At 41.2% G+C, this 27985-nt stretch overlaps 1 protein-coding gene across 3 annotated transcripts; it reads right to left on the bottom strand.

Annotated features, from left to right (window-relative positions):
- Nucleotides 1–15: 15 nt before the first annotated feature.
- Nucleotides 16–27708, bottom strand: myot (myotilin). Of its 3 annotated transcripts, XM_004073625.3 has the most exons (18): nucleotides 27551–27708; nucleotides 18539–18580; nucleotides 18326–18464; nucleotides 18009–18071; nucleotides 17765–17906; nucleotides 15536–15559; nucleotides 15271–15390; nucleotides 15003–15192; nucleotides 9166–9385; nucleotides 8143–9098; nucleotides 6007–6157; nucleotides 5570–5671; nucleotides 5046–5098; nucleotides 3295–3433; nucleotides 3023–3230; nucleotides 2770–2935; nucleotides 2567–2700; nucleotides 16–822 (listed from the first exon to the last, which is right to left on the bottom strand). In XM_004073625.3, exons 2-18 carry the CDS (start codon nucleotides 18544–18546, stop codon nucleotides 683–685), a joined length of 2955 nt encoding a protein of 984 aa, XP_004073673.1. In that variant the 5' UTR covers nucleotides 18547–18580; nucleotides 27551–27708; the 3' UTR covers nucleotides 16–682. The 3 variants fall into 3 exon arrangements, with proteins under 3 accessions (XP_004073673.1, XP_011478770.1, XP_011478771.1); XM_011480468.3 differs by lacking the exons at nucleotides 18539–18580; nucleotides 27551–27708 and adding an exon at nucleotides 18227–18243 and having other exon boundaries at nucleotides 18326–18421; XM_011480469.2 differs by lacking the exons at nucleotides 15003–15192; nucleotides 15271–15390; nucleotides 15536–15559; ... (3 more) ...; nucleotides 18539–18580; nucleotides 27551–27708 and adding an exon at nucleotides 14403–14569.
- Nucleotides 27709–27985: the final 277 nt, after the last annotated feature.

The following is a 27985-nucleotide window of genomic DNA, read 5'->3' as shown; positions in this document are numbered from 1 at the left end:
AGCAGGACTCAGATCTCACGTGTCATAGACTTTATTCCACAATCATCCAGTGATTAGATAGAACTTTTAACACAACAAACACAACTTCTAAAAATCTACTTTATTTGTGCTTTAAGCACAAAGACCGCTGAGCTGAACGCTTTCATCACAGGTGAAGGAAAGAACAGTTCAGCTGCAGGAATCCGTCACAGTAAAGATGCTGGTTGTGATGATATTTAAGCTTTCCATATCATATTTAAATCCAGTTAAAATGACTTCCATCTCGTTGACATAAAAAAGCACCGTTCAGGCGTAGCACTTTGACCTTCAGACAGGTTTCTTCACACAAATGAGGATGAAAGCGGGTGAAGGGGGCAGATAAGTGCAGAAAAGTCGGGGTGGAAACACAAAATTTGTTTGCTCTGTCGGGGACAAAAACACAAGTTTCTCCATTTGTTCAAATGGAGCTTGATCACATTCAAAAGTGCGCCACCATCTGGCCTAACGCCAAACTGCAGCAGGACTGAACCCTTCAGAGATGCTCAGTTTAGAAAAGTTTCCATCAAGTTTCAAGCAAGCAGCGTCTCAGGTTCTCCGGGTTTTTATCCTCCCTCCTGTTAAGCAAAGCGTACCTGTCCTTTACGGATTCAAGCGCCCTCCCTGTTGGATGTGGGTAAGTGCAGGAGTGGCGTGAAGCCGGGACCTACAGCTCCTCGCTCTCGTACAGCGGGGCGGTGTGCTGGGCGGGGCTCTCCACCGTCAGAGCGGGAATGCTCACAGAGGACAGCAGCTTCAGGGTCTTTGAGCCGGGGGGCGCCGTTTTGATAGCTGGCGTGGTTCGAGCTGAAAGGAGACGGCAGAGCTGTGAACTGGGCAGCAGGTCAGACATTTTTGATGAAAAGTCCTCGATAGACGACGCGCCTGAACGCGATTCTTCCCATCCTAGGCACCTGCTCTAATAGTATTCCCACTAAAAAAATCCTTATTTTGAGTCTTTTCTAAACGCACAACAACAAATCAACTCTGGAACGTTCATTTATAGAGGAAAATTAGTAAAAGAAGTTTGGAGCATCTTTGGTTCAATTTGTGCTTCAAAATCTAAAATCGGTTTTGTTGTTATTTACCTCTGATTCAACATTTTGAACAAACTTTATTGAGACCTCGCACAGAAACAATTTCAGTGTCTTTAATGACATGTAGTCTTTTAGGGACTAGTGAGGGAATTCTGACATATCCCCACTACTTTTCTTTGGGCGGCCGTGGTGCAGCGGTAGGGCGGTCGACCCATGATCGTAAGATTGCAGGTTCGATTCCCGCCTTGCACGCCCATGAGTCGAAGTGTCCTTGGGCAAGACACTGAACCCCACCTTGCCTCTGGGGGTAGGCGGGCGCCTGTGTTTGGCAGCGGAGCCGCCACCAGTGTGTGAATGTGTGTGTGAATGTGTGTGTGACTGGGTGAATGGGTCTGTGACTGTAAAGCGCTTTGTCCTTGTAGGAAGAAAGGCGCTATATAAGTATACGCCATTGCCATACGCCATAAACACTTTCAATCACTAAATAGTTTCTGTGGCACTTCTATTTTTTATTTACTTCTTTTGTATTGTTGCATATCTGTTCCTACAAATAGAAAATCTGTTTTAGCAAAAATGCTCCTTACTTAACTTATAATAAATGAAACACACATGTCTGATTCACATCGCCCTGTTTGTATTCAGCTTCTTTTGATGAGGGCATTTCAATAAAGGACTGTTTTCTACAAAAGAAGCACCCATGGATGTGTGACAGATGTGGAGGGTTGGGTTTTGCCTTCAACTCATTCAAAATACCTTATAATTACAAAAATGTCCTTTTATTGTTGTGAGACGCTGTACAACAAAAATCCAATCATTCAGACAAAATGTCTTCTGCTGGTTTATTATAGTTTTTTCATCTATTCTCACCTTGTCATTAGTATTGCTATCAATGTTCAGTGCTCTGGCTAAGAGGACTTTCTGTTACAGTTGCACACATTTAACTGATTTCCAGACACACAAATGAATCCTAACTTTGAGGTGAGACTTAGTGGCTCTCGCTGGGCTTCAAATGGCTCCCTTAGTGTTAAAGGTGGCAGACCCCTGGCGCAAACGGTTGAAGGGTTAGTGCAGTCAACACGCGCTGTTCTGGACGGTGAAACTGGCTGCAGAGGAAACTTTAAGAAGTGTTAAAGTTTTCTTGGAGTTCATTAAATAGGTTGGTTCAGTTTTTCTCTGCACTCAGTTTCCCGGTTGCTGATTTCTTTGACGACTTTCCTTAATTCAAACCCTTGTCTGCAGAAGTGACACGAAGCGCTCATGGGACGCTCTCTCCCTGTGATCTCCGGCGCTCCTCCACAGAGCAGATGGTGTCATCTGATCGAGCTGAAACCTTAGAGCGTCGCTTTCTCCAGGCCGTCGCCGAATCGGCGTGCGTTGTGGTTTGTGACGCGGCAGCTGTTGAACGCGTCCTCCGTCTGCTGCATCGCTTACAGCATTGTGTTGCCATGGTAACCATCAGGCTGCAGGGAACACAGACCACTCTTTTCCCGGAGTTTGTTTGCGCGCTCACTTACTTCCGACATCCAGCCTGGCGTTGCAGGTGGACATGCCCGCTTCGTTGATGGCGGAGAGCGTGTACCAGCCCGCGTCCGCCTTCACCACCCGCTCTATCAGCAAGCACTGCCGCCCCGAGCCGTCCTGGTACAGACTGCAGGAACAGACGTCGCTTAGCAACATCACCTAAGATCTCAGAGCGCCAGAAGCTGCAGCGTCAGACCTCATCCTGCTGGGGTCGATGCGCAGCATGTCCTTGTCTTTCTTCCAGTGCAGCTGTGGGGGCGGGGAGGCATCCACCTTGCACTCAAACCTGACGGTGTCCCCCTCCAGAGCTCTGGTGTTCAGCATCTTCTGCACGAAGCTGGGGGGACGAAGAACTTCCTGAGCTGCAGAAGAAGAAAAAAACCTATCAGGTTTGAGGGCGGAGGGCCTCCTGAGGCGGTGTTCTCCCTGCAAGGACGTCACGTTCGTACCCAGAACATCCAGTCTCATGGTGAACCTGCTCTCGCCGGCCCGGTTCCTGGCCACGCACTCGTACACCCCGGCGTGGTGCACCGTGACGATCTCTATGATGAACGAGTGCATCCCTTTCTCGCACACCAGCATCTTATGGTAGTCGTCGGGACGGATGGCTTTTCCGTCCAAGTACCAGGAAACATCTGGAGTCGGGAGTCCTCCAACCTGCATAAGTCAGCCAGGGGGGGTCGGCTCCCACACTTTTACTTCTTGGGGGGAATGTTTGTACCTTGAAGTCGATCCTGCAGAAGCGGCCCTCCTCCACAGTCAGGTCTGGGGGGGTTTGCAGGAAGCGAGGAGCGTAACATTTCTCCTGAATAGCCGAGCCCTCGTTGCTCCTCCTGTCCGTCCCCGAGTGGCGCCTCCCCCTGCAGACACATCAGAAGCGCGCGTTCACCGCCGATCGCGCTGGCAGAGGCTTCCATCATCACAGCCGTCACAGCTGTCACATTGCGGATCAAATAACCTGCTGCTTGTGAAAAACAATTCAAACGTAAAATAACAATAATTGAGTATTAACGATTGATTTAATATTTTTTTCTTTAAAAGTGACCATGGTATAAGCAGGGTAATTCCTGATGAAGTTTCCCCCCAATAATCTCCTATAATATCCAGCATTATCCCTTATATCACATTGAAACCATTAAATATGATTGTCAAATAAAATTTGATTAATTGCTTGAAAGAAAGTAGGACAAACTGAACTACTAATTTACTTTTTTTAAAACTTAACTATGATATTAACTATCATAATTACTTGGGCTGGGTTGATAAAAACCGATGAATGAATCTAAATGAATCTAAGCTTACTAAATCAATAACCGATCCATAAAAGTAGAGATTAATCTTTTATGCCTTTCCTTACGCATTACAGCAGTAAAGCCAAAGTCAGCTAGCTTGATGCTAACGTATAATGGAATTTCCCATTGGACGGCTAATGCTAACATAAGTTGGAGCTAAACATACATTCCTGACAAAAGAACAGCTTTATTTCCTCGCAGGCAGGAATTGTCCAAACTCTTTTAAGGAAACAGTTTTTTAAAGTAAACATTTGCGTTCTAAATCACAATTTTTTGCTCAAATCTTCTGGAATAAATTATAGCGCGATCTCCACTTCATGGCTAAACTGAAACGCCCTCCAGGAGAGACGGAACATGAGGATCTGCACATTTTTGTTGGAGCTTCTCCTTTTCAGAAACATGTTTAGTGTTAAAAATCTCATTTGTTTTTCATTTCACTAATCAATTTTACAGTATGGGAACCGTATCAGATTAATATGAATATCTTCAAAACATAGATTATTAATGTATTTCTATACAAATATGTCTAAAATGTATAAAATTCAAAACTGAATTGAATCGATTTTGGACAACCATCATTACCTGTGGTAGCCGGCGCCCATTACTTACAACTCAGTGCACTATATGTGACATTCGACATTTTGTCAGGTTGTTCCGAATCTAAATGTCCATTTTTTTTATACGGCAAATAGAACATCACTAATTTCCCCAAAATGAAAACCATAGAAATGTAAAAACCTTTTATGAATTCACCGTGTTCTGATGGCGACAACTTGATGATTTAGAAGAAAATTAATTTACTTACATTTTTTCAAATCACAAATAGTTCTAATGCGGTGCATTGTGGTCTATTTTCAGCAATCTAGTGAGCATCGAAGTTTCCAATGTTACTTTGGAACTGTGGATATGGAAAGTCCTACAAAAATGCCCTATATAGTGCACTATAAAGTAAAGGAATTCGGACAAAACCTATATATCTTTTATAAACATATAAAATATGCATTTTATGCTATCTTATTTATTTTTCCACAATTTTTAATTAGTGAGCATTAGTGAGAGTTCTTATATCAGACCTGCTCCATATCTTTATTTTTGCCTCAGATTGTGGAGCGTTTACCCAAAATCATTTCGCCTGAATGATCAGATGTAGTGTCGGCATCGTGGACCATGAGGCACTCACCACAGTCCACCGGTGCGTCTTCCTTCTGGAGAGTCTGGCTGCAGCACGTCGGCCTGCAGAAACAGAATGAAGGAGGTGAGAGTGAAACGCCCGCACAGTAACCGGACACCTGCGTGTTGTCACCGGTGGAGGGAAATCTTGCTCAACGCGACGGCAAAAATAGACGGTGACAAACCGGCTCGGCTTGAAGGGACGATGCAGAAATGTTTGCATGGATGTGTGACAGGAGGAGAGAATAGATGGTGCAAAGCCCTGAGAGCCAGAGGCTTTCAGGCAGAACAATCCTGCTCTGTCATGCACGCACGTGCACGCACACATACACACAGGCCGTGGCGGTTCGTGGCCCCATCAAGAGGCCCCGAAAGGGAGACCGTCTCTCTGAACCCATGAAACTTTATGAATGTGCTCTTCTCGAACAAACAACACAGAGGCGGATGGTTTCCGGACTCAAATCTGAGCCCGAATCCATGGGTGGAACGTCTCTGAACATGCAAGTGGAGGACAGACGGCAGCAGCTGTTGTACCTGCTCAGTTGGCGAGTCTAAATACTGGTCCTGGTCGAACATGCAGGTCGCATTTTCTGGACCCAGGAGCCTTCGAGCCATTCGCTCCTCATAGGAGAGTTTCTGACAAAACAACAATTTATTAGAAACAAATGTTTCCCACATCAGATGGATCTAGAATAAAAAGTGAATACTGTCCACAATATTCTAAGTTTACATTTCATCCTGACATGTAAAACTGAGAAGCTCAGCCACGTTTTACTCGTGAATTCCTAATTAACAACAAAAAGTTTTAGTTTGGGTCCAGGATGAGACGGTCCACTGTTAAAATGTGCATATTAGACTGGGAACGCCATGTTCTGACCTCTTGAAAGGCTTTGGAAAAACAGTTAGCATTTCTGAACGATGGACTTTGTTTTACGATTTCTTCCCTTTGATGAGTTTTCTGCAGGACCCACCTGGCTGTGTCTTCTCCGGGCTTCCTTTGAGCGAAGCTTCTTCTCCAGATCCTGAATCAGGGCGTCTTTGGAGCCCTGGATGTCTTCATCTGTGGAGCGGGACGAAGAGGGCCGAGGTGCTACAGACTTCTTTAGGATGGGTTTGGGAATACTGGGAGACCAAACAGAGAAAATAAGTGAGTGTTGTAGAAAAACACCGGGATTTTGAGACTGTTTTTCCTCCGTTTTACATTTATTTTTCATATTTTTTAAAGAGTCACATCCAAACAGATCAAGTTTTTATGGATAGACAGATTCCCTGCAGACATCGATTAGACTGTTCCAATGGAGAATTTAGCTAATTTCAACAGTTACTAAGAAACTGACAGCTTTTATTATTATTAGTTAAATCCAAATCTTTAACCTGAAAAGGATATTTAAACTTTTTTCTTCTTCCGTGAAAGCACCCGGTCCATGTCAGTCTGAGTCTGTGCTATGGCAACCGCTCTTGCCAATCAGGATCGAGCTTGTTGGAAGTCACTTGAAAAAACTAGAATGCTCTGCAGCATTGCCACATTGAATATAAATATAAATAGAGCAAATAGAACAAGCTAGTAATCCAGCGAGTAAACTAAAGTCTGAAGGCCTTTTGTACATGAAAAATCACATTGTCTGATTTATAAATTACGGTGGAAAATAGGGATTTGGTCACCTACAAACAAGCAAGATTTCTGGCTCTCACAGACATGTAACTTCTTCTTCTGTAAGAGGATCCTCTGTCGTTCACCCATTTCCTGTATTAATGACACCTGTTTGAACTGGTTGTCTATAAAAAGACACATGTACACATCCTTGTTGAAAGTCCGTGCTGCCAAGCGACAGCCCCAAAACATCACTGCTCTAGAGGAGATCTGTATTGAGGAATGGGCCAAAATACCAGCAACAGTTGGTGAAAACCGTGTGAAGACTTACAGAAAACGCTGGACTGCTGTCATTGCCAACAAAGGGTGTATAACAAAGTATTGAGTTGAACTTTTATTGACCAAATACATTTCCGCTAGGGGTGTAACGATACGCTAAAATCTCAATTTGGTTCGATTCAGATTTTTTTTATAGGGCTCGGTTTGGTACTGCTGTTAAACAAATCTGCCTGATATGAACTGCTATTTTATGAACTATTATTTTATTGTCATTTATTGTGTGTGTGTTTGTGTGTGTTTTGCTGCCGGACACGTGAATTTCTCCCTTGGGAGATTAATACATTTTTTATCTTTCTATTTTCTGTGTTTTTTTCGGTACAAAAAAATAAGGCAGAAAAAAAAACTACCTACAGAATGCATTTATTGGTCTTACATAACAATAAATAAAATGTACGTGATCTGCTTTAATAGAAGGGGGGGGGGGGGGGTCCTCATCTCTGGCCTCACGTCTGCATTTGCCATATGTTGACACGCTGACTGTCCGTCACCAAATAGCGTCTCGGAGGAAACTCACGGCTAACATTACTTCCGCCTCGGCGCAAAGTTAATACAGTGGCCACCTGCGGGGTTAGCCCCGCCTATAGCCACTAAGACTCATGGGAAGTGGGAAATCTTGTGTGTGGAGTCCTTCACCATCACCGAGAGAGCTATGAAGAGAAGTGAGGTTCATGTTGTTACGCTGTTGGTGTGTTCATAATAAATGGGTTGTAATGCCGGAAAGGACTTTCTCTCTCTGAGACTGTTTGAGGGTGTGTGGCGGTTGGGGGAGGACGGTCGATGCAGCTAGTTAACTGGCAGCTCGGCTCTCGTTTCCCCGCTACGAGCGACAAAGCAGCTGGGTTGTAACAATGCTTGTGCAGAAAAAAAGGAAAGAAAAACATACCGAAACGGTCCAGAAGTAAACCCAACCGAAATTGCCATCGGTTCAACTACACGTATCGTTACTCCCCCGATTTCCGCCATAATTTAAAATAAATTCTTTAAAAATCAGACAATGTGATTTATTTCTCATTTTATCAGAGCAAAAATGGTTATTCTGACCAATAGAATAACTGAGTGACAGCTGTTTATTTCTCAGTAGAAGTCTATGGGATTTTTGCGTCTTGGAACAAGCGGGTACTTCCTGTTTGGGGGTCACTTAGTCCAGTTCTCACATACAGTCAATGTTTGGACTCACCTGTTTGGGGTCACTTTGTAACTGGCAGGCAGAGACACGACGGCAGGCGTCACCCTGTTCCGGCTGGGGGGAGTGTCGTGTTGAGAGGAGGAAGAGGGAGAAAGGGGGGAGTGAGGGAGGGATGGGGACACAGGTGAAGGTTGATGGGGGAGGGAGGATGAGGAGGACGAGGTCTTCGGTGGGAGGAGGGGGCTGGAGGGTGAGAGCGGGGAGCGAGAGGGTGAGGTGGAGGGGTGGGCAAAAGAGGAGCTGGGAGATAATTTGGAAGAGGAGTGGGAGGGCAGCACTGAACAGAGGTATGCAGCGGAGGCGGACAGAGCGTCCTGATTGGCTGGGAGGGTGGCGCTGCCGAGGCCAGTGGCGCTAGGAACCCTGGGAGTAAGAGTGATGGTGGAGCGCACTGTAGAGCGAGGGAGGGAGGACGCATTTATGGGGGTGGGGGAGGAAGAGCGAGGAGGAGGAGGAGGAGGTGCAGTAGAGGAGGCTGGGGTGGAGGTTGGAGAACTGAGGCTGGATGAAGATGGAGAGGACTTCCGTGTTCCATTGGCCTGGTTCTGGATCTTGGAGTGACTGACTGACTGGTTCTGACTGACCGACTGGTTCTGGATGTGGGAGTGACCGACTGACTGGTTCTGACTGACCGACTGGTCCTGGGTGACTGACTGGTTCTGGGTCAGACTTAGGGACTGAAACTGAGACTGCAGCGTGGACTTTGACAGCGTCTGAGTTTGGGAACTCTCCGTGTGACTGAGCTGGGCTCCGTAGAGGTTCTGCGGGCTGCTGTGGTTCTCCTGCGCGTCCCGCAGAACGCTGTCGTAGCTCGGGGCCTGGAAGGCCGGCTGCGATTGGATGAAATGCCTCGGTCGCTCGTAGTTGAAGGCGCTGGGGGGGAAGGTGCTGGGAGTGAAGGTGGGGAGGTCCGACAGGTTCATGCTGTTGCCTCCTGACTGGGAGGACTGAAGGAAACGGAACTGATTAGAACAAAAATTAGAACAATTTATGAGAACAAAGAAACAGGCTTACAGTGAAACTGAGCTTGCTTGGGGTGAACAGTTTGGCCGCTGGAGCTTTTTCCTTCACCTGAGCTGCCGGAGGTGGAGAAGGCGGAGGAGGGGGACTAGGCGTAGAGACTCCTAAAAGGACCTCTAGTGACCTTTGGCCGTTTGGACTCTGGAAACCTTCCTCCTCGCTGTAACCATGAGGTTCTTCAGAGAACGGTTTGACCGATGGGGGCTGGTAGGGACTGTTAGGATGATCAATGCATCAGAATCTCAAACTTTAAACCTCAATCTCCTGCCGAATTGTGAGTCAAAAAAAGGTTTTACAGACGAAACAAGGTTTTCTGGCGGTGGCGTTCTGCACAGCTCGTTCGACTTTGAGGTCTTGGTGTAACGACGTCTGCTGGAAAATCAATGTCTATAAATACCGCACACATGGAGGAGAGTCTAATGCGGGACAGCAAGTGGTCAGACTGGGTCACAGAGAGACAGAAGTGCAGCTGAAAGCAGTCTCTGCAACCTCACCGTACTCTCATGAACCCAAACATGGACACGTGTTTTTTGACACTTTTGTAGAGTTCTTCAAAATAAAGATGGCCCTGATCTCTCAACATCATCACACATTGATGGCAGCTCTATTACCTTACACTGTTTTTTTTTATAATGTGGCAAACCGTGATAAAACATGGAAAACTAAGCCTTGGTGACACAGACTTAAACAAGCTAAATCAACATGATTTGATTCACAATCCAGCTCAAATTGACAGAAAATGGTCTTTAATTCTATTGGGTTTATTTGTGAAAACAGACTAAAGAAGTTCATGTTTTGCCTTTATGTCGTCTTGAATGTTAAAAACTTTATGGTACAGAGAAGAATAAAGACTAGATGTTTTACTTCCAGAGGGTTTTTCCTAATGAGTTACAGAGCGCATTGATTCATCTTCTACACAAGCTTCTCCTGAAATAGCATCAGCTCCTCTACCCTTCCACCAGGAAAGAATGTTGTTACCATGACGACCATGCAATCTGGCCCGCGCTGCAGCATGAAGATAATAGCAGCCTCTTCGTCACCTTTGTCAACTTGTTCAGAGTTTTCGGAGCTCGCCTTCGTCAGCCGAGAATGCAGCACGAATGACCACCTTCAGGTTTGAACAGGTGAAGGCCTCCAAACACAAGGAGCATCTTCCTGAACAACGTAGGGAAACCCTCGCAATAAAGAATCCGCTTTTCATCTGATGCTAAGTCTAAAAAAGTTGATCAAATCAAGTTTGTTTAAAAGAATTCATTAATAACTTCCTAAATACACACACTGATTTTTGTTTTCTAGCAGCTAAAGAAAACTTTAATGTAACAAGTCATAATTTCTGTGTATGAAATTCCAATTTTTTTCAGCTTAAAGCACAACTTGACTGAAAACAGCATCATAAACAGTTTTAGAAAGGAACTTTGGGTAAAATTAATAGTGAATCAGAAGTTGTGTTGATAGCCACGTTTGTTTAACTCAGCCCAATGGTTGATACACATTTGAGGCAAAACTTCCAGAGCTCAGCAGATGCCACGTTTGGTGGATATGCAGATAAATACAGAGTCTGAGATGAAGGATCATACATTTCGTTTGAGGCCAAGTCACCGCACACGAGGAGATAGCGCACGTAAAGAAGAAAGACGCACACAAAGTCCATCAAACCGCACACCTGGAATGAGCAAGTTGGTTTTAAATACATTCTCAGGTAAAAGCCTCATAGCATGAAAGCATTAGGAACCAAAACACTTAAAATCAGTTAAGGAGAGTGCTTTGTTCGGCATTAAGAAGTGCCGGTGGAAAAAGTCTATAATCAACCGGAGGGAGGGGACGAGTTACTGGCTGCATTTTAATCCTTTAACATCGGACCTTTGGCTGCAGTGTTGACATTCCTTTGACTACCGTGACTCTTCAACTGTTTACATAATCAATGGAATTCCAGCAAATTCTGAAGCAGAGAAACGCTGACATGTAACACATTACAGTAGTAAGGTGTTTATGTAGTCAACGCACATCAGCTGGTTCTGTCACAGAGAAAAGCGGCTTTAGGCCATTATTAGATACTTTACATTTGCAACGTGTTGCATATTGGTGCAAAGCAGATGTGAAAAGCCGCCCATCTCCGTTTCAGAATCAGATGATTCACGTTGATCACATCAAAGATTCACAGTATGTCAAAGAGGATGTGTTACTTAGTAGACATCTTCAGCGTTCAAGTGTTAGAGTAAAAAAACAAAACCTTAAATAATATGGACGCATTAAAGTTCATGGGCTGCGTCTGACGACCAAACAATCGAGCCTGTGTTCTCTTTTACACAGCATCAAAAACATCAAACAAAAATGATAAACGGCGCATACTACACTTTACTACCTTCTTAGAAGGCCCAACGCGCTTTACGGTCACAGTCCCTTTCACACACTAATGGCGGCTCCGCTGCCGATCACTACCGCCAACCCATAACCACCAGGAACACTGTGGGGTTCAGTGTCTTGCATAAGGAACTGCAACACAAGCACCATACCCTCCCCCCAAAGTTTCAACAGATGATTGGAGTGAGACTTCAGAGCACAACAGAACTGTTGTCCAGTTGTTTCGTTTGTTCTGTTTGACACCATAAAGCAGTGGGCCCTACCCTTAGCCATGGATGGTGGGTCATCTAGTACCGGGCCGCAGAGGGAAAAAAGAAAAATCATGACTTGCGTTTTTTTCCGATTCCGAAAGAAGTTTTATTTAGTATATCTATAAAGATTCTCTCCGTATATGTCTCACTGTGAACAGGTCAAGACTCTTGCCGTGACCAAATGTCTTAAATGCATTTGGTACCTTCTTAAAACATTTAGGCAACCACTAAATTGAAACCCTCAAGCTAGCAAAAAAAAAACAACAAAAGTCTTTGCAAAGTTTCTCTGTGCAAACAATCAGTAAGGAAGCATAAGGAGAAAAAAATCTACATTTAACAAAGTCAGAGGTCTTTAGTGGAAGTACTGATTTATTGCAACACTCCATGCCCTCTCTGTGACAACCGGCTCTCTAATGTTACAAGAACGCTGCTAATAAAGTTGCAAACACTGCGAATTCATTATCTTTCCAAAATACAACCTCTTATAATGGTTGTATTATTTTCTGTTATATTTATTTGCTAAACCTTAAAAGACAAGGCTGAAGTCGGCATCCAGTTTTTAGCTTCTACTTTGATGGTTAAGTGTAAAGTTAAGGGGAAAGCTGTATCAACTAAAGTGTACTAACTGCAGATATTTTAAAGAAAATGAAAGTTAACTTTACCCTAAAATGTTAAGGGAAACTGAAAGCTAAATTTAAGCCTTACACAGACCGGTCTGTGAAAACATCACCTGACAGTAAACCAGACCTTGAAAAAGGTCGGGGACCACTGATTTAAAGAATGCTGTTTGCATTCTGGTGGACGTTAAAAAGAGAGTTAGAAAAAAACCATTTGTAGTTTTGAATGTCACAAAAATGTTTCGTCTGTAAATCAAAGAATTACATGCAGTTCGGTAGCTGCAAGCAGCAATTAAATGCCCTTAAGAAGTGTCTCCGGAGCAATAATGAACAAAAAAAAAAACTAAAGACTGCGACTGTTAGCCACAAGTGTGACAAGTTTCAGAGTAATAATCAATTCTCAGAGATTTATTTACATTTTGTTCAGCAGATTTGACGCTTCTAATGACGCAGGGTTATTTTGATCCTGAGGCGGTGCATTAGTGTGAGAGTTGGTTCGTGCATTTGTGCGGTTAAGTGCTTAAAGCTATATTAGTCTTGGTATTTGGACATTGGCTAGCAGGTGCAAACACCCAACTTTGCCTTTTGAAAGCGTACACAACATACACTAACAAATAATGGAGGTTTTTCTACCGATCTATAACAGAAAACACCACCAATACACACTTCTATCAAAGTTTCTAAATGAGTACAAGTGTAAACACGACAACTGCAATGGCAGGAATTTTCGATAAACCGAAGCCAAGTTCATTCTAAGTCAGGTGTTCTTTACATAGGAAAACCCTCCTTACCCAAAGTTTCATGCAGTTTGTCCAAACGGTCAAGTTTTCATGGCCATAGCAAAACTACAGGTGACTCTAAAATAAAGTGGTTTGCAGAGCCTCAGTGTGACCTTAAGATCCAGACCGCTGCCAGCAGATTCTGAACAACTGCTGCTGGTTGTGTGGAGAACTGACAAGGAGGAAGGGTCTGTGAAGGACAGGGCGCCATGTCTGCTCTTCAGATTACACATGAGATCATAGCCGGGACACCGATGGACCAAATATACCTCACATCAGGAAACCGTCACTGAACACCAACCAAAGTCCAGCCAGAGAAATTCAAACAGTGAGAAATTTACAAATCTAACTAAAAATGTGTTTGATTTATTCCGTTTGTAGCCTCTGAAATTAATGTATGGTCAGTTGGATTCTCTGAACGCTGTATTTAGCCCAATCAAAGAACATGAACATGAAGGATGAATCTGTTTACAAAAGAGATCCATTATATTTATCCAGCTAAAGAAACTATTTTCCTGTTTTATTTTGTAAGGCATAAAGTTCCTCAAAACCAAATATTTTAAGGATAAAAAAAGAACAAAAAAGGAACAAACCTGGATTAAAAAAAATACAATACAGCAGAAATATTATGACAAAATCAGCTTTTTAAAGATCTGAATGTTTTAACTCATTTTAATTAGCTTTGTTAGATAAATATGAATAAGGAGAAGTTTTAATATGTTATGGTTACATTTATATTCATAAAAGGTTTCTTTTTTTTTTGTTTTATTTCACTCCAGTTTGGCATTTTTACTTTAAGTAAGAGCCGACATTGAACTAAATAAATGCAACGATATTTTTATTTTCCAGCTCCAGTTTCGTACATTTTTATAATTTTACATGATAGTTCTTTTACTTAATAGCTTACTTTTGTGAAGCGATTTTTATTTTATTTAAAAAGTTAATGTTTAAATGAAAAAGTGACTTTGTAACCTTTAACTTTTTTTTTCTTTCAAAAATCTCATCATGGCGTCACCTTTTCCAACTCCTAGCTTAACTTCATTTAACCAAAAACTCCCGCCGCTTCTGAAAAACACCAACTTCAATCCCCAAACCGAGTTTGACCTTTTCGAGAGGACACGGCGGGAACAAGACGGGCGAACTAGACTGGAGCTGACGCCGTTAACCGGCACAAAACCTTCAGAACCGCCTCAGAGCGGAAAAACCGCGGATAAGAAGCTCACCTCGTCGTTTCGTTAAGTTCTGAAGAGGCTGAGAGAGCGGCGCGAGTGCAGACACAAACGGAGCCGAGGAGGCAACAGGTGGCACGAGCGCGCTCGTGCGAGGCAAAGACGGGACCGCGCAGGTCCTGAAAATCGATTTGACTGGTTTCCATAGAAACGTGAATACTTCAGAAAATTGCTAATGTATTAAATTGCAAGAGTTATAAATATATATTTTTACGTCTTAAATAAACAATGACGACTTTTGGGTCACTTAAATTTAATTTGAAAACTTCTTCCTTCTCATCTCAGCATTTATTTAAACGGCGCGACAGCGACCCCCTCTGGACAAACGTAGAATTACATGTTTTCAGTGACTGGCGTAAAAATGTTCTTTTTAAATTTATAAGCTCATCCGATTTCATCAGTTATCTTCTCAAAATGCAAATGTAAAAAAAGGAGAAGAAAAAACATACCTAAACATAAAAGACATGTAAAATAAAAAGCAATTTACAAATTCCCTAATCCAGATGTATCTCTAGTTTAGGAAGTAATGCAGTTTATACAGGACTTACAGGTATATTTTTGGGCAGATACAGACAGACAGCTGGGTGTACTTACTCTGCAAAGCTGTTGTCTTCCAATGGACTGTCAGGCCACTCTGGAGGAGGAAGGTTCATGAGGTTTGGCAGTTCAGGAGGAGAGTCCTCGCTGCTCTCCGGTGGGCTGTCTTTCACCTTTTCTTGTCTGTGAGAATTTCCCTCCTCCTGTTGTTGCTGCACAGCCTCGTACTCCAGTTCCTCCTCCAGGTCTGCACCGGGAGTGAAAGTGACCACAGGGATGTGGGATCAACAGTACAGGAACAAGTGGTGCACATTAAGCTTCGTACCATTGTAAACGTCCAGTGTGGCAGAACAGGAGACGCTGCCAAAGGAATTGAGAGCCACACACTTGAACAAGCCTGAGTCCTCAGGAAACGCCTCAGTGATCACCAGAGTGCACAGCTCCTCTGCAGAAGTGAAAATAAGACCACGAGGACGCCGCCAAACAGATTTATTCAGGTATGAGCACTAATCTGACTGACAGACAGGTCAGGAAACAGATAAACAAGCGGTTTTGTACCAAATATTACAGAATTAATGCTGATCACTCACCTGGCACTGAGGCAGAGCTGGCCTCTGGAAAATAAGGAAACATGGAGTGAAGGTAAACGCACATTCTTAAAGTTTTATTGCTGGAGGTACAGAAGTAGAAGATGCGTCTGGATGAAGCCCATCTGCTAAACTATTTAAACATGTAGTTGTAGCGTTAGATAAGATATTCTTCTCTAAGAGTTCTGGCACATCGCCTGTCCGTAATGGGAGAGGATGCCTCCTTCATGTGGACATCTCTGAGGTTTCTCCTTTTTCTTTCTGCCCCCCCAGAATCCATTTTTCTTTCAGGAGTTTTTCCTGACCGAGAAGGAGGAAGTGATGCCCAGTTAAGTTTATTTTAGCAATCAGGCACCTTATTTCATAAATGATTTTTATGTTTTGTACAATTGTGAAGCTCGTTTAGACAACTGTTTAATATTGGGCTATCGAAATAAAAGCGATTTGAATCTGAGAAACACAGGTCAGTTTTTGTTGGCGATTAAAAAAAAAGAAAAGAAAGAAACGTATTTTAAATATTTATTTTAAAATATTTTCTACTAAAGTCATGCTAAATTGTTTTAAGGCCAATATTTCATATACAATATGTTTGATCCAGACTATTATAATAGAATTAGAATCCCTTTAGAACGTAATGTCAGTTTTGTTTACTGTCTATTTATTTTTTGCCTGGTTGTGATCGAGTTTAAACAAGACCAATATTGTTACTGATAACCAGTGTTGTAAATTAGGGCCAACTAAAACAATTATGTCTTTAAAAAAAAAAAAAAAACGACTTTAATATAATTAGAAATTAAAAAAAATCCTCAAAACAACCAAAATCTAAAACCAAAAGAGGCTAAAAAGGATCATAAAACCAGTTTTCTGTAAGCAATATAGATGTAACCCTTGTGCTATCCTAGGCACTTTAACATTGGGAGTTGGGTCATGTAGACCCACTAGACCAGGGGTGTCAAACTCATTTTGGTTCAAGGGCCAAATTCAGCCCGTCTGATCTCAAGTGGGCCGGACCGGTAACGTAAAAGCAAAATAACAGCTTTGTTTTAGTTTTTTTTACTCAATTTGCCTCAACCAACATGGTACCCTAATCACTTGGGACCAATGGATCTTGAATAAAATTAAATTCAATAAAAAAAAGTTGGTCTGTTCAATTTTATACAGACGGAATATTTTCCATCTGACACTGAAGCAATCCAGAAACTTTTCTTTATGGTGAGTCTCTTAGTGGGGCTTAATGTCATATTCTTTGAACACTGCAACCTGTTGATGACATAAAAAAAACATTCGGGTTTGCATTCAGCTTTGTGAAAGAAAAAAAAAATGTCCATTTTCCTGGAAAGCTCTTCACTCCACTTCAATTTTTTACAACATTTCGGTAATTAAGGTGTCACTACTGATCATCCTCATAGCAAGATAACAGCGGTGAGGCTCATAGGGAACCAAACTGCATCTTACCCAGACACAGAGCTGTTAGGTTTCACTTATAGCACGTGCTGTTTCACCTGTTTTGATTTTCCTTTGCTCCCCCAAGTGGCGGAATTGCGCATTTCGGTTATTTATTTAAAAAATCATGACTCGCCACAGGAATGGACTAGAAACTTGCTTTCTTTTTTAAACATCCTTATGGTTTTTACTCTTCATGTGTGGGCCGTACTAAACCACCTGGCGGGCCGGATAAGGCCCGCGGGCCTTATGTTTGACACCCCTGCTCTCTAGACAGTGCTCTGAACCTTTTGTCTTCAATGATTTGTGATCTTCACTGGTGTCCATGGATTACATGAAATCTTTCCACCTTTATCCACCTTTGTCATGGTAGGGAGAACATGTCAATGTAAGGGGGAGGGGTCATCTCAGATAGCACAAGGGTTAATAGAATAATCTTCTTGCATTTTTATTTCTTTATCTTAATTAAAATTTCTTCCGTTCATTTTAATAAAAAATAAATGACAACATTTCAATTCAATAAATTGAACACTTGTTGTTTCTCCATCATTTATAAACTTTTTCCTGTAATATTTTTGCTTTGCGCATGTATTTTATTGCACTCGGGGCAATGAAAAAATTCTTTATAAATAAAGTTTATTGAAAGACAAAGCCGACTAAACCTGATTTCAAATCTACTTTGTGGTTGACAGGATGGAGTTGGATGAATTTCTTGTCTTGAAAGCGTCTGTTTCTGTGCTGACAGTGTTTGGAGGGAATAAAGGTTTCTCTGTGATCCGGTGCTCTCACTCTTGCGCAGGATCCTGAAGTCCTCCGAGTCTAAAATTGGTTTCTCCTCTCTGTACCACATGACCTGCAGAGGGGGGGTCCCTCTCAGTCTGCACTCCAGGACCACCAGCTGACCCTTCAGTGTGGACACGTCATGGAGGCACTGGAGGAGGAGGAAGAGGAGTGTGCAGAGACAGAAACCCTTTTCAGAAAAGCAGATTTTGTGACTAAAAAAAAAGAAAAGTTTTTTTTTTTTTTTTTTTACCTTAACAAAAGTGGGAGCGACTCCGTTCCTTGAATTCTGCTGGTTGTAGACGGGACTTTGAGTCTGGACACAACATAAACGTACATAAAGTTAAAGGCAATGTGAGGTTTCCCTCTTTGCTCAAGAACAACTATGACTGGGATTTGAACTTCCAGCCAGCCAACCGACAGGCAGACAGCAGCTCGAGCCACTGATCCACAGCCTTTGTATTTATTTACCTGTATGAACGCAGCTGCTGTTTAACACAAGAAAAAAAACCCATTTAAGGGCCGAATTTTTACATTGAAAATATCTGTTGGAAGGATTTCCATGGTTACCCTATGAGGGTCGACACACAGCGGCTGAACCAGGCTGGAGTGCCTTTGAGCAACAGAGGAGGAGGACATCTCTCGGGAGGAAGAAACCGAGGAGGAGGAGGAGATGGTCAGAGACATGGTGCTGGTCTTCTTCTGCATCCTGCAAACAGGAAGACGCAGAGCAGCATGGATGTTTGTTTGTTTGTTTGTTTGGTCGCGTAGAGTCGGACTCACTGTGCCATGTTCCGGCCGCTCTTCACGACGCCCGCAGAACTCCTGCAAACATCAATACATTAAAATCTAAATTTAGCCACTTTTTCATCACCGTGTAGCATAAACAGTACATCTAATGATCAAATTCTTCATAGAATTCGATTTTAGAGCCAATGAATGTCTGGAGTTGCCTAAAAGCGCCACAAAGTAAACAAAATGTGTCCAAGCAGATAAATCAATAATGATCTTCACTCTCCAATTTATTCTAAATAAACGGAGGTTTTTAATCCAGATTATTTTACCCGAACTTTGTGTTAATAATAACATTTGACAGAAAGAGTTCAGGCGACACGATACACGTCACAAGACTGTAACAGAAACATAATATCACTTTTCTTTGAACAGAAAACTAATATCTGAATACTATTTGAACAAAACAGTATAAAATACTCTTTATTTAATTATCACAACATGAATCTTTGCAAGAGTTTCACACAGAAGTAGTTTTTACCAAAACATAATCCACATTTTCAACACAAAAGTACAGATGTGCTTTAACCAGTAAGGCTTTTGAAGTATGATTAAGAAAATAAAGCGCCATTTATTTCTAACACTGCTGACATGTAAGTTATGAGGTCGCCAATAGTTAAGACCAAAGAAACAACCAAAAATCTCCAACAATCAGTCAACTTCAGTTCATTTGGAGCTTCTGAAATCATTCATAATAATAATAATTTTTATTTGTTTGGCGCCTTTCTTGGAACCCAAAGTCGCCGTACATGAAGATATCGTTTGTTATTTCACATAATTAAATTTCCTATTTAGTACCACCAAAAATGACAGGAAAGATACAGAGACAACTGGAACATTTATTAATTTCAGATTTACATGTATTTAGCGGTTAATTAAATCCAAAGCAACTAACAACTGACAAAATCAGCAGAAACACTTTTGACATTTATCCTGTTTTCCTATTTGTCTTTTTATCTTCATCTTTTCCCGTTTGCACTCACAATATTTCCTGTTTCCTTTAGAAGAATTCATCAAAGCAGAAGTTTCAAACCTTAAAATGTCAAATGAACAGAATTCAGTTTTTTTTAGTCTAAAAAAAGTCTCTATATAGATATACAGAACACAAAAAGTTGTTTTTTTCTGTTTGTGAAAATTAGAAAATACAAAAGGAAGTTTAGATGTTTGAGTCGCTTTACATCTACAACATGAACTTTTTTGATAAATAAAATATGACAACGACCAAAAGATGACATAAAGTTTGAGAGTAACAATAAAAACAATAATATTCTTCAGTATTTTGAGTTTTAAAGATGTGGAATTATGCAGCAAAAATATTCGAAACCTGCTACCATATTTTTAAAAAAAAGCTGTTTCATAGTTTTTTTTTAAACTTATTTAAAAATTTGAAGGTACGTTTAGAGAAAATCCGTCACTGATGCTTCTCAGGTTTCCTTTTATTCACCTTTTCCAGGAAAAATATAGTTAAAGTGTGTAAAAGTAGAATTAAAAGCAAACTTTTCACATCACAGATTCTCTGCACGTTTGAAGCGAGCTGTGGGCTCAGGCCGGTCAGTCAACGACCTGCACTTACTTCCCCTGTGAATGTGTGTTTGCAACGTGAGCAACAACGCAGTCGAACAAAAGCGCAAAAACGCTATGGAGGTGCTGCTGACACAACTTTCATAGATTCTAGTTTTAAACATCACTCACTGAACTTCACAAGCCTTAAGGGACTTTCTGTCGCTCAAAGGGCTCGAAATACAACAACTAAATCAGCTGACCTGAGCTCCAGAAGATGGATCGCCATGGCGACGAACACACCATTAAAAGATTGTTATTGTAACTCAAAGTGCACCAAAACCCACACGAATCACTCAAAACGTCTTCACTCAATTCTTTGCATGGGTACTTCAAAATGTTTTTTTTCTTCTTGTAGGAATAATAAAAGAAGGAGACCCCATTTTTGGAAGACATTTAAAAAAGGTTTTCTTTACATTTATAAAAATAGAAATAAGCTTTTTGTTCCTCACATGCATTAAAAAAAGTTTTCATGACTTTAAACCTCTGTTTGAAGAAAATCTAAACAAAATACCTTCAAACAGAATAGCACCTCAACATATTACAAGAAATCCGCTTACATCAGTGTCTCTAAGTTCTTTACTTTCTACATCTGTAAAGATATTTTTACATCAAGGGTTCTGGACCGCCGGGCTGTGGACCAGAAAAAAAAGAAACATCATTTAGTTTTTTTTTGGCGGATTCTGAACCAAATTCCGTTTAAACTAGCAGTTTCTCTCTCCTGAAGCTGGTCAGGATGCTTGCCCCCTCCATGTGTCTTGATGTCACTCGGCCGCTCCGATCGGTGACTTTACCATTAAATTAAAGCTCCAAAGTTAACAAAAAGAAAAGTGTCTCTGGAAAGTTTGCAGGAAAAAAAAGCAAGAAAAGTGACAAAAGAAGAAGCTTCAACTTTAGAGAACAAGAAATCTGGATTTAACAGACAAAACCAGAAGATTTTGCTCAAAATATGGATTTATTGCGACCGTTTTTACCAAGCTCACCCAATAAAATATGCTACAAAACGCTGCTAATAAAGTATAAAACACTTTGTTATACCGTTTAGAGCACATGTGTCAAACTCAAGGACCGCGGGTCAAATGTGGCCCTCCATGTAATTTTATGTGGCCCACGAGAGCAGAATAGTTTTTAATTTCTTAGAATAAATAATAAAACTTGGTGTGTATTTATTCATATCTAGGGGGAATTGGACTTGAAATATGGGATTGGGCAGCTATACATTAGGACTTAAACACTGTCCATATAACCTAACTTGACAGAATCAAATTTGAAAAGGTTTATGCTGTCACTTTAAAAAGTTATAGTAAATAAATAATAAGCTATTTAACATCAAGGAGTATTTGCGTTTATCTTTCATTACATTTAGTTACATGGTTAAGTTATATCTGACCCTTTGAGGACAACTTGCTGATGTGGCCCTCTGTGAATATGAGTTTGACACCCCTGCTTTAGGGCATATTTAGAAAAAAACAGTTTGTTTGACATCATGGAACTTTTGTTGTATACTGTATCCACCACAGCTGTCAGATGAGGCTGAATTTGGTTTTTAGCATTGATGGTATATTTGAACGGGTACAACCCAAAATCTAGCGTAAAAAGACGCCATAGGATTTCCTTTTTTTGTGCAGAAAATGAAGATTAGGTAAAACGAAGTGTTGATATGTAAAAACGTACAAAAGGGACATTTTAAGAAGCATAATGTTGGCACAGAAACTACTTCTGTCTATTAAAGGTAAATACACTCTAGAACTGAAACCTTGTTTTAGGAATAATTGTTTTATTTCCTGTCTAGCAAGAAAAAAACGACACGTTTTTCATTATCAAAATATCGTAACTTGAGAAAACACGTTTTTAGTGACTAGAAATTTGAATTAGAATTCTTGGTAAGGCCATTATTCTGACTCCAACTGCAAATATTTGCTTGTTTAAAAAGAAGACTGTCAATGAGAAAAATAATTGGTGACTTATTTCTTCGGGCCTGTTTTTGCAGTGTACATAAGGTCAACATTTTAATATATAATAAAAAAAAAAAGTGCAAAAATGGCATTTTATTAAAAACAACACAACATTAATTTTAACTTAAATGAGTTTTAACAAATAAACCAGATTTGTTTCACTAATTTTAGCCTTGAAGAAAATCCTAGTTGGGTTCTTCATGGTGAAACTGCCGTTTTACACTTTTTATGTGCAACAATTTAATGAAATAAATACATTTTCCTCTCAAAAGGTTAAAGAAACTGGAAGCTAGAAAAAAATCAAACACCAACTGCAGCCTCGGACGGGCCGGTCTTTGACGTTAAAATGGATCTCTGTAATGAGATTAGAAAAGGAAAATAATATTATACTTTTAAACTGTCCACTTCTGGAAAATGCCCTTCAAATGAACATCCTCACAATAAAGGTCAAAGGTCAAGCATACACACACAAAGACAGACAAAAACAGAGACAAAACGTAGTAAACTTCCACACGTGAGCCTCACGCAGGTCTGCACGACATCACTTCCTGTGCAGAAGATCACTCTACTTAGCATTTGCCTGAGGTTCTGCAGCCAAGCAGACGTCTGTCATCCTTCTGCACCAAAACACTTTCACCATTCTCAACTTTCCGCCCACTTCGTCTTGGGTCGAGAGAAGGAGCTAAAGGAGGAGGCGGAGAGTCGGGTTTCCGGGCTAAATTAAACTCTGCCACGGCTGAAGCCCTGCTCAAAGACACTCTGACCACAGATAAATCTCAGCTACAGGCAACCAGAGGAAGCCAGCGTGTCCTTTCGTATTTATGTCTACATGTAGGAGTTTGTGGAGAAGAAACTGTCTTGTTAGCACCAGATCATCCCAACGGGCGTGTGAGTGTGTGTTTGTGTCGTTGAGCCAACAGCAGCAGTTGTTAAATCCTTTGTGTGTTTGTCAGAACTGCTGGAGTTACGACAGGGACAACTGGCTGTTTGCTCTCTAGTGTGTTACCTGGCAAAAGCAGGTGACATCACTGACAGACAAGCCGACACGCAATAAACAGAAAAAGACAGATAGCTGTTGTAGAGCTAGATTCTAGTAGATTTCCTGTCACGCACGAAGAGTCCAAATATGTTTCTCAAAGAAAGATGTTTAACTCAGAAGAGACTGAATTAAAGAAATAAACCCAACATGTAAAACTTTGCAAATACAGCACAAAAATGACAGAAAAAGGAGAAATTATTGAAATAACATTTGCAAATATGTTTCAAGAGAACTTGGCTGCAGTCATCAACATCCAGAATCAGAAGTCCACCCATATCACTTGGAGAAATCTATTTTAATAGTTACGGTTTCTCAGGGTTTAAGCTCTAAAAAAAATGTTTTCTACAATTCTAAACACTTTTGAGGTTTGGGTCAATTGTGTAATTTCCGCCGATGATTTCAGGCGCCATCTTGTCTACAACCAGGTGGTTTAGCCCAGCCCGGAGGCCCTAATGGCCGACCACGGATGCACACTTCCAATTCTGTAGATTTGGCCTCTGAATTAGTATTTTTTTTCATTCTTCAAAAAATGAAAACGAAACCATTAATAAAAATGATGATAATAATAATAAGGATGCCATTATAACCTTCTGTTTCTCAAAGCAATGATTCCTAAAAGAAGTTCTGGGATGGCTAAACTTGGTACGATCCTCACGTGACCGGTACAGAATTTTGCATTCCGATTGAATTAACCCTTGTGCTACCTTAGATGACCCCCCCTTACATTGACGTGTTCTCCCTACCATGACAAAGGTGGATAAAGGTGGAAAGATTTCATGTAATCCATGGACACCAGTGAAGATCACAAATCACTGAAGAAAAAAGCTTCAGCGCTCTGTCTAGTGGGTCTAGATGGTAAATGGTAAATGGTAAATGGCGTATACTTATATAGCGCCTTTCTTCCTACAAGGACAAAGCGCTTTACAGTCACAGACCCATTCACCCAGTCACACACACATTCACTCACACATTCACACACCCAACTCCCAATGGTAAAGTGGATAGCACAAGGGATAAGGGAAAAAGCACTGCTCTCACTTTTCCACCTGGATACTGATGTGCTTTTTATTAACTTTAGGCAGTTATTTTATGAGCAGAAGAGATTTACTTCAAACTGTTAGATCTTGTTCAATTGTAAAGCTTTATATGAAAAAAAAAGCAAAATTGCATATTTTTGTTTTTGTTTTGCTGCAGTAAAGAAGCTGACTGTGAACTTTAACAATAAATCTAAACTAAAATCAAATAGATGAACCGACAATCAAATAATAGCTAGTTTCAGCTGATTCTGACATGGGGCAAAGTCTTCAATTTGTATTAATGCAGCGATATGCAACACATTGTGATGCATATCGCTGCATTAATCCAAAAAAACAAATCTCACCTCGGTACACTTGCAAGAGTCAGCCTTTTACACGGTGGTGGACACGTCATGGTTTGGGCTAAGAACTTCTCTGAATGCTGGTCAAAGGACTTCAAAAGAGGATAAACTAAAAAGCTTTAATGAACTAAAGTGTGCTAACGAAGCAATGAGTTTAAATTCCCCTCACAACAATGTAAAAGAACATTATAATAATGCAGAAAATGCAGTTAATCCTATCAAAGCACCACTTTTCTGCAGGCTTGTCTTTAAAAAGCAGAACTACTTTAATCGGAATGTATTAAATCAGCAGATGCAGTTTTACATCTAATACTCACTTACTTGAAAAGTAAACCCTGAACCGTTACAGAGAGTGTTTAAGTCAATTATTGACATTTCTGTGTGAGGCACACAGCAGCAGCAGCCGCTCCACCGCTGAGGATGCAGCCCCGCCCTGTTACCTTCAAGCAACCCCTCCCACCGATGAAATTCCAGCCGCGCTCACAGCATCCTGCAGCCTCCGGACCTCAGCAGCTCTCAGCTGAGGACGGATTTAGCTCAGCAGAGCTGCATTCCTGCAGCAGACGTCAGATTGTCCACCTGGTTGAAGTGTATTATCCAGCTTTCATCGTAAGAGAATAAAATCTGTGGGTTTTGAGCGGTGAAGCACCAGAACCTGACAATCCAGGGTCAGGCAGAAACCAAGAATAAGAGTGTTACAGCACTGAAAATAGTCCAATTGATTTAGTTATGGTCTTAATAAATAGTTATTTTTTCACAGTGGAGAAGAACTAGATATAAAAAAATGGATTTTACAAAACAAATGATGATTGCAATGATAAAAATAGGTTTTCGTCTGGAACAAGAGCTGGGTGGGTGAAGTATTTCAGTTATGCTGAGTCCAAAACTTAGAAATATGTTTGATTTATTAAAACGTTCTCTTATATTTTTTAGATTTTTTTTGTTTGTTTTTTTGTTTGACATTTGGATTTTTTGGCGCTTTAAATACTTGAGCAGAATTATTTCCAAAGTTTACTGTTAGGAACGTTATTGTCTAAAACAATAATCAAACATTTTAAATCTTCAAGTCCCACTGCGATCATCTTTTGATCTATTTTTTCAAAGCGTTTCCGGTGGTCTTTTATTTATAATAACGCTGCTTTTAGCCAAACTCAGGACATCGTTTCTGCAGAGCGGCAAGGGTTCGTTAAAAATTAGACTCTAAGTTGTGGGCAGGACTATTAGTGTGGGGTAACTCAGAGCTGGGACCTTGCGGCGTCATTTCTACATCATACATATGATCTTTTTTCAAACTGCATTTTTTCGTTTGCTCCTAATTCACAGCGATTTAAATAAAGAAATTCTCAGAAATGCAAATTTCAGCCTGATTTTCTTAACATATGCCCTCCACCATCAGAAAATGTTAATCTTTTAAAACATTTGGGTTTAACCTTCAAACCAATTCTTTGTTTTTTTTACATGTTGGGTTTTGGAACAATACTCATTTTTTCTGGATTACATTTTAACCCTATTTATGAGTCCCTTTTTAAAGGGAGCCGGTTTAGCTCGTGCTGGTTTGCGGCGCCTTCCGTCCGTGAAACCAGGGTTCAAATCCGGGTTGCTCCCTGTTCCCTTCTCTACCACTGTGCCAGTCCCAAGCCCGGTTGCTTTGAGAAGGTTGCGTCAGGAAGGGCATCCGGCATAAAACATTGCCAAGTTTACCATGCGACATGTTCGCTGTGGCGACCCCTGATGGGAAAAGCCAAAAGAGAAAGAAGAAGAGTCCCTTTTTAACCCTTAGAGTTGGGTTAAAAACAACCCAACTTGGGTTATTTTTAACTATGGAATGTTTAGTTTGTACACGAACAGGTTTAATAAAACACGAGTTTCATCAGAAGGGTTTCAAAGGAACTAAAGGAAAATAAGAAGCTATACGCGTCTCTCATGGCACTTGCATTGTTGTATCGTTCCTAGAAATATAATCTTCCTAAAATAAAAGATATTCTAAAACTCTTAATGTGAGTGTTGCTCAATTTAAAAGCAAAATGATAATTATTAATTAAATCCAACTTGCATGGATGTTGTGTAGTGATTTGTACGTTTTTTTTGATGATTTTCTTAATTAAAAAAAACTGTGCTCTCATTATTCTATTCAATCAGCCATCAAGAATGATTTTTTATTTAACTTTATGAATTCTGTTCTGCTAAAATAAATGTGATTTAAGGTGTTTTAAGATCTCAAACTCATATTTTTATTAGCAAATGGCTCTTCTTTTGTAGCTATTATTCAATCTAAACTGTGACCTTCTAGCTTTCCAGTATTTAATCAGTTAAAATAGCAAATAATTAACTTTTTATTTTTCTCCATGTGCTGCAATCGTTTGTTTTTTTAGAAATACTTGCTATAGATAAATCTTCTGAGGTCACTCTGAGCCTCCAATATTGCATCAAGAAATTTTGTAGTTTAGTTTTTCAAGTGCCACTTTATAATCCAGGTTCTCTCATATAAAAAAAAAAAGCCAAAAAATTCCAGATAAATGCAAAAGACCTCGTCTGTCCTGATCTCCCATCACTAACTTCTCAAATGTACCCAACTCCCCTCTTCGTGTGTGCCAGACGGATTTAGCGCAGAGCGGGTCACCTGATCTTTCCTCCCTCCAGCCCCTGCCGGATGGTCAAACTTGGGTTCAGAGAGGCATGTGAACAGCGAACCCCCCCCCCCCCCCCCCCACCACCTTCCTGCAGCACATGTTGTCAGGGAGATCTGCTCCATGCTTCCCTAACTCCTTTATTTTTTACCCTCCATATTCTTCACACACAGATTCAGAACATACTTTTAGCTCCTGTCAGATCATCCAAGCTGTCCCTGTCTTTTTTTTTCTTCTTTCTCTTTTTTGACTCTGAGGTTTATTTGTTTTTTTGGAGAAGCAGCTGATTCAAATCCAACAAAACATGAAATCCCCCCCCCAAATGAGCCTCATCTGCTTCTCTTCTCTAAGCAAAGCTTCTTCCGATGCGCAGATCTTCTGCTCCTCAGCGTAATCCCAGCTCTGCAGGGCGGTCGACCTGTAGAAAAGGTGCTGCTGGCTTACCTGTTTTCCCCGCAGGTCAAACGTACCGATCCAGGAGGAAACCCACTGAAGGTAAATGTGCTGCCTGGCTGCCAGCAGGCATGGCTTAGTCATCGAAGGCTCACAGCTCCGGGTGAAGCTGACGCACGCCGGCGTGTGCCTAAAGGAGGGTGGTGGTGGGGTTACACTAGGAATCTGTGGCTGGTCAGGGGGCGGGGGTGCTAAAGGAGCAAATTTAGATTGAAGTGTTGGTCAACACTTGCAAACCATGTCTTCTGTTTCTCCTGGAAACTCACGGAAAAACACCTTTTTTTTCTGCTGATGAAGATCCTTTCAGTGATGAAGATGAAGGGTTTTCCTCACCGGTGAAGGCTCCATTTCATCCCAGACAGGGGAACAGGAAACCTACCGGTGCCACAGAGTCGACAGGCGATACCCCGAGACTCTAAGAGGGGC

This window comes from Oryzias latipes, chromosome 10 (genome assembly GCF_002234675.1).
Source record: "Oryzias latipes chromosome 10, ASM223467v1".
Classification (NCBI taxonomy): Eukaryota; Metazoa; Chordata; class Actinopteri; order Beloniformes; family Adrianichthyidae; genus Oryzias; species Oryzias latipes.
The sequence above is the reverse complement of the archived record's forward strand: the minus strand, read 5'-3'. Positions and strand labels throughout refer to the sequence as shown.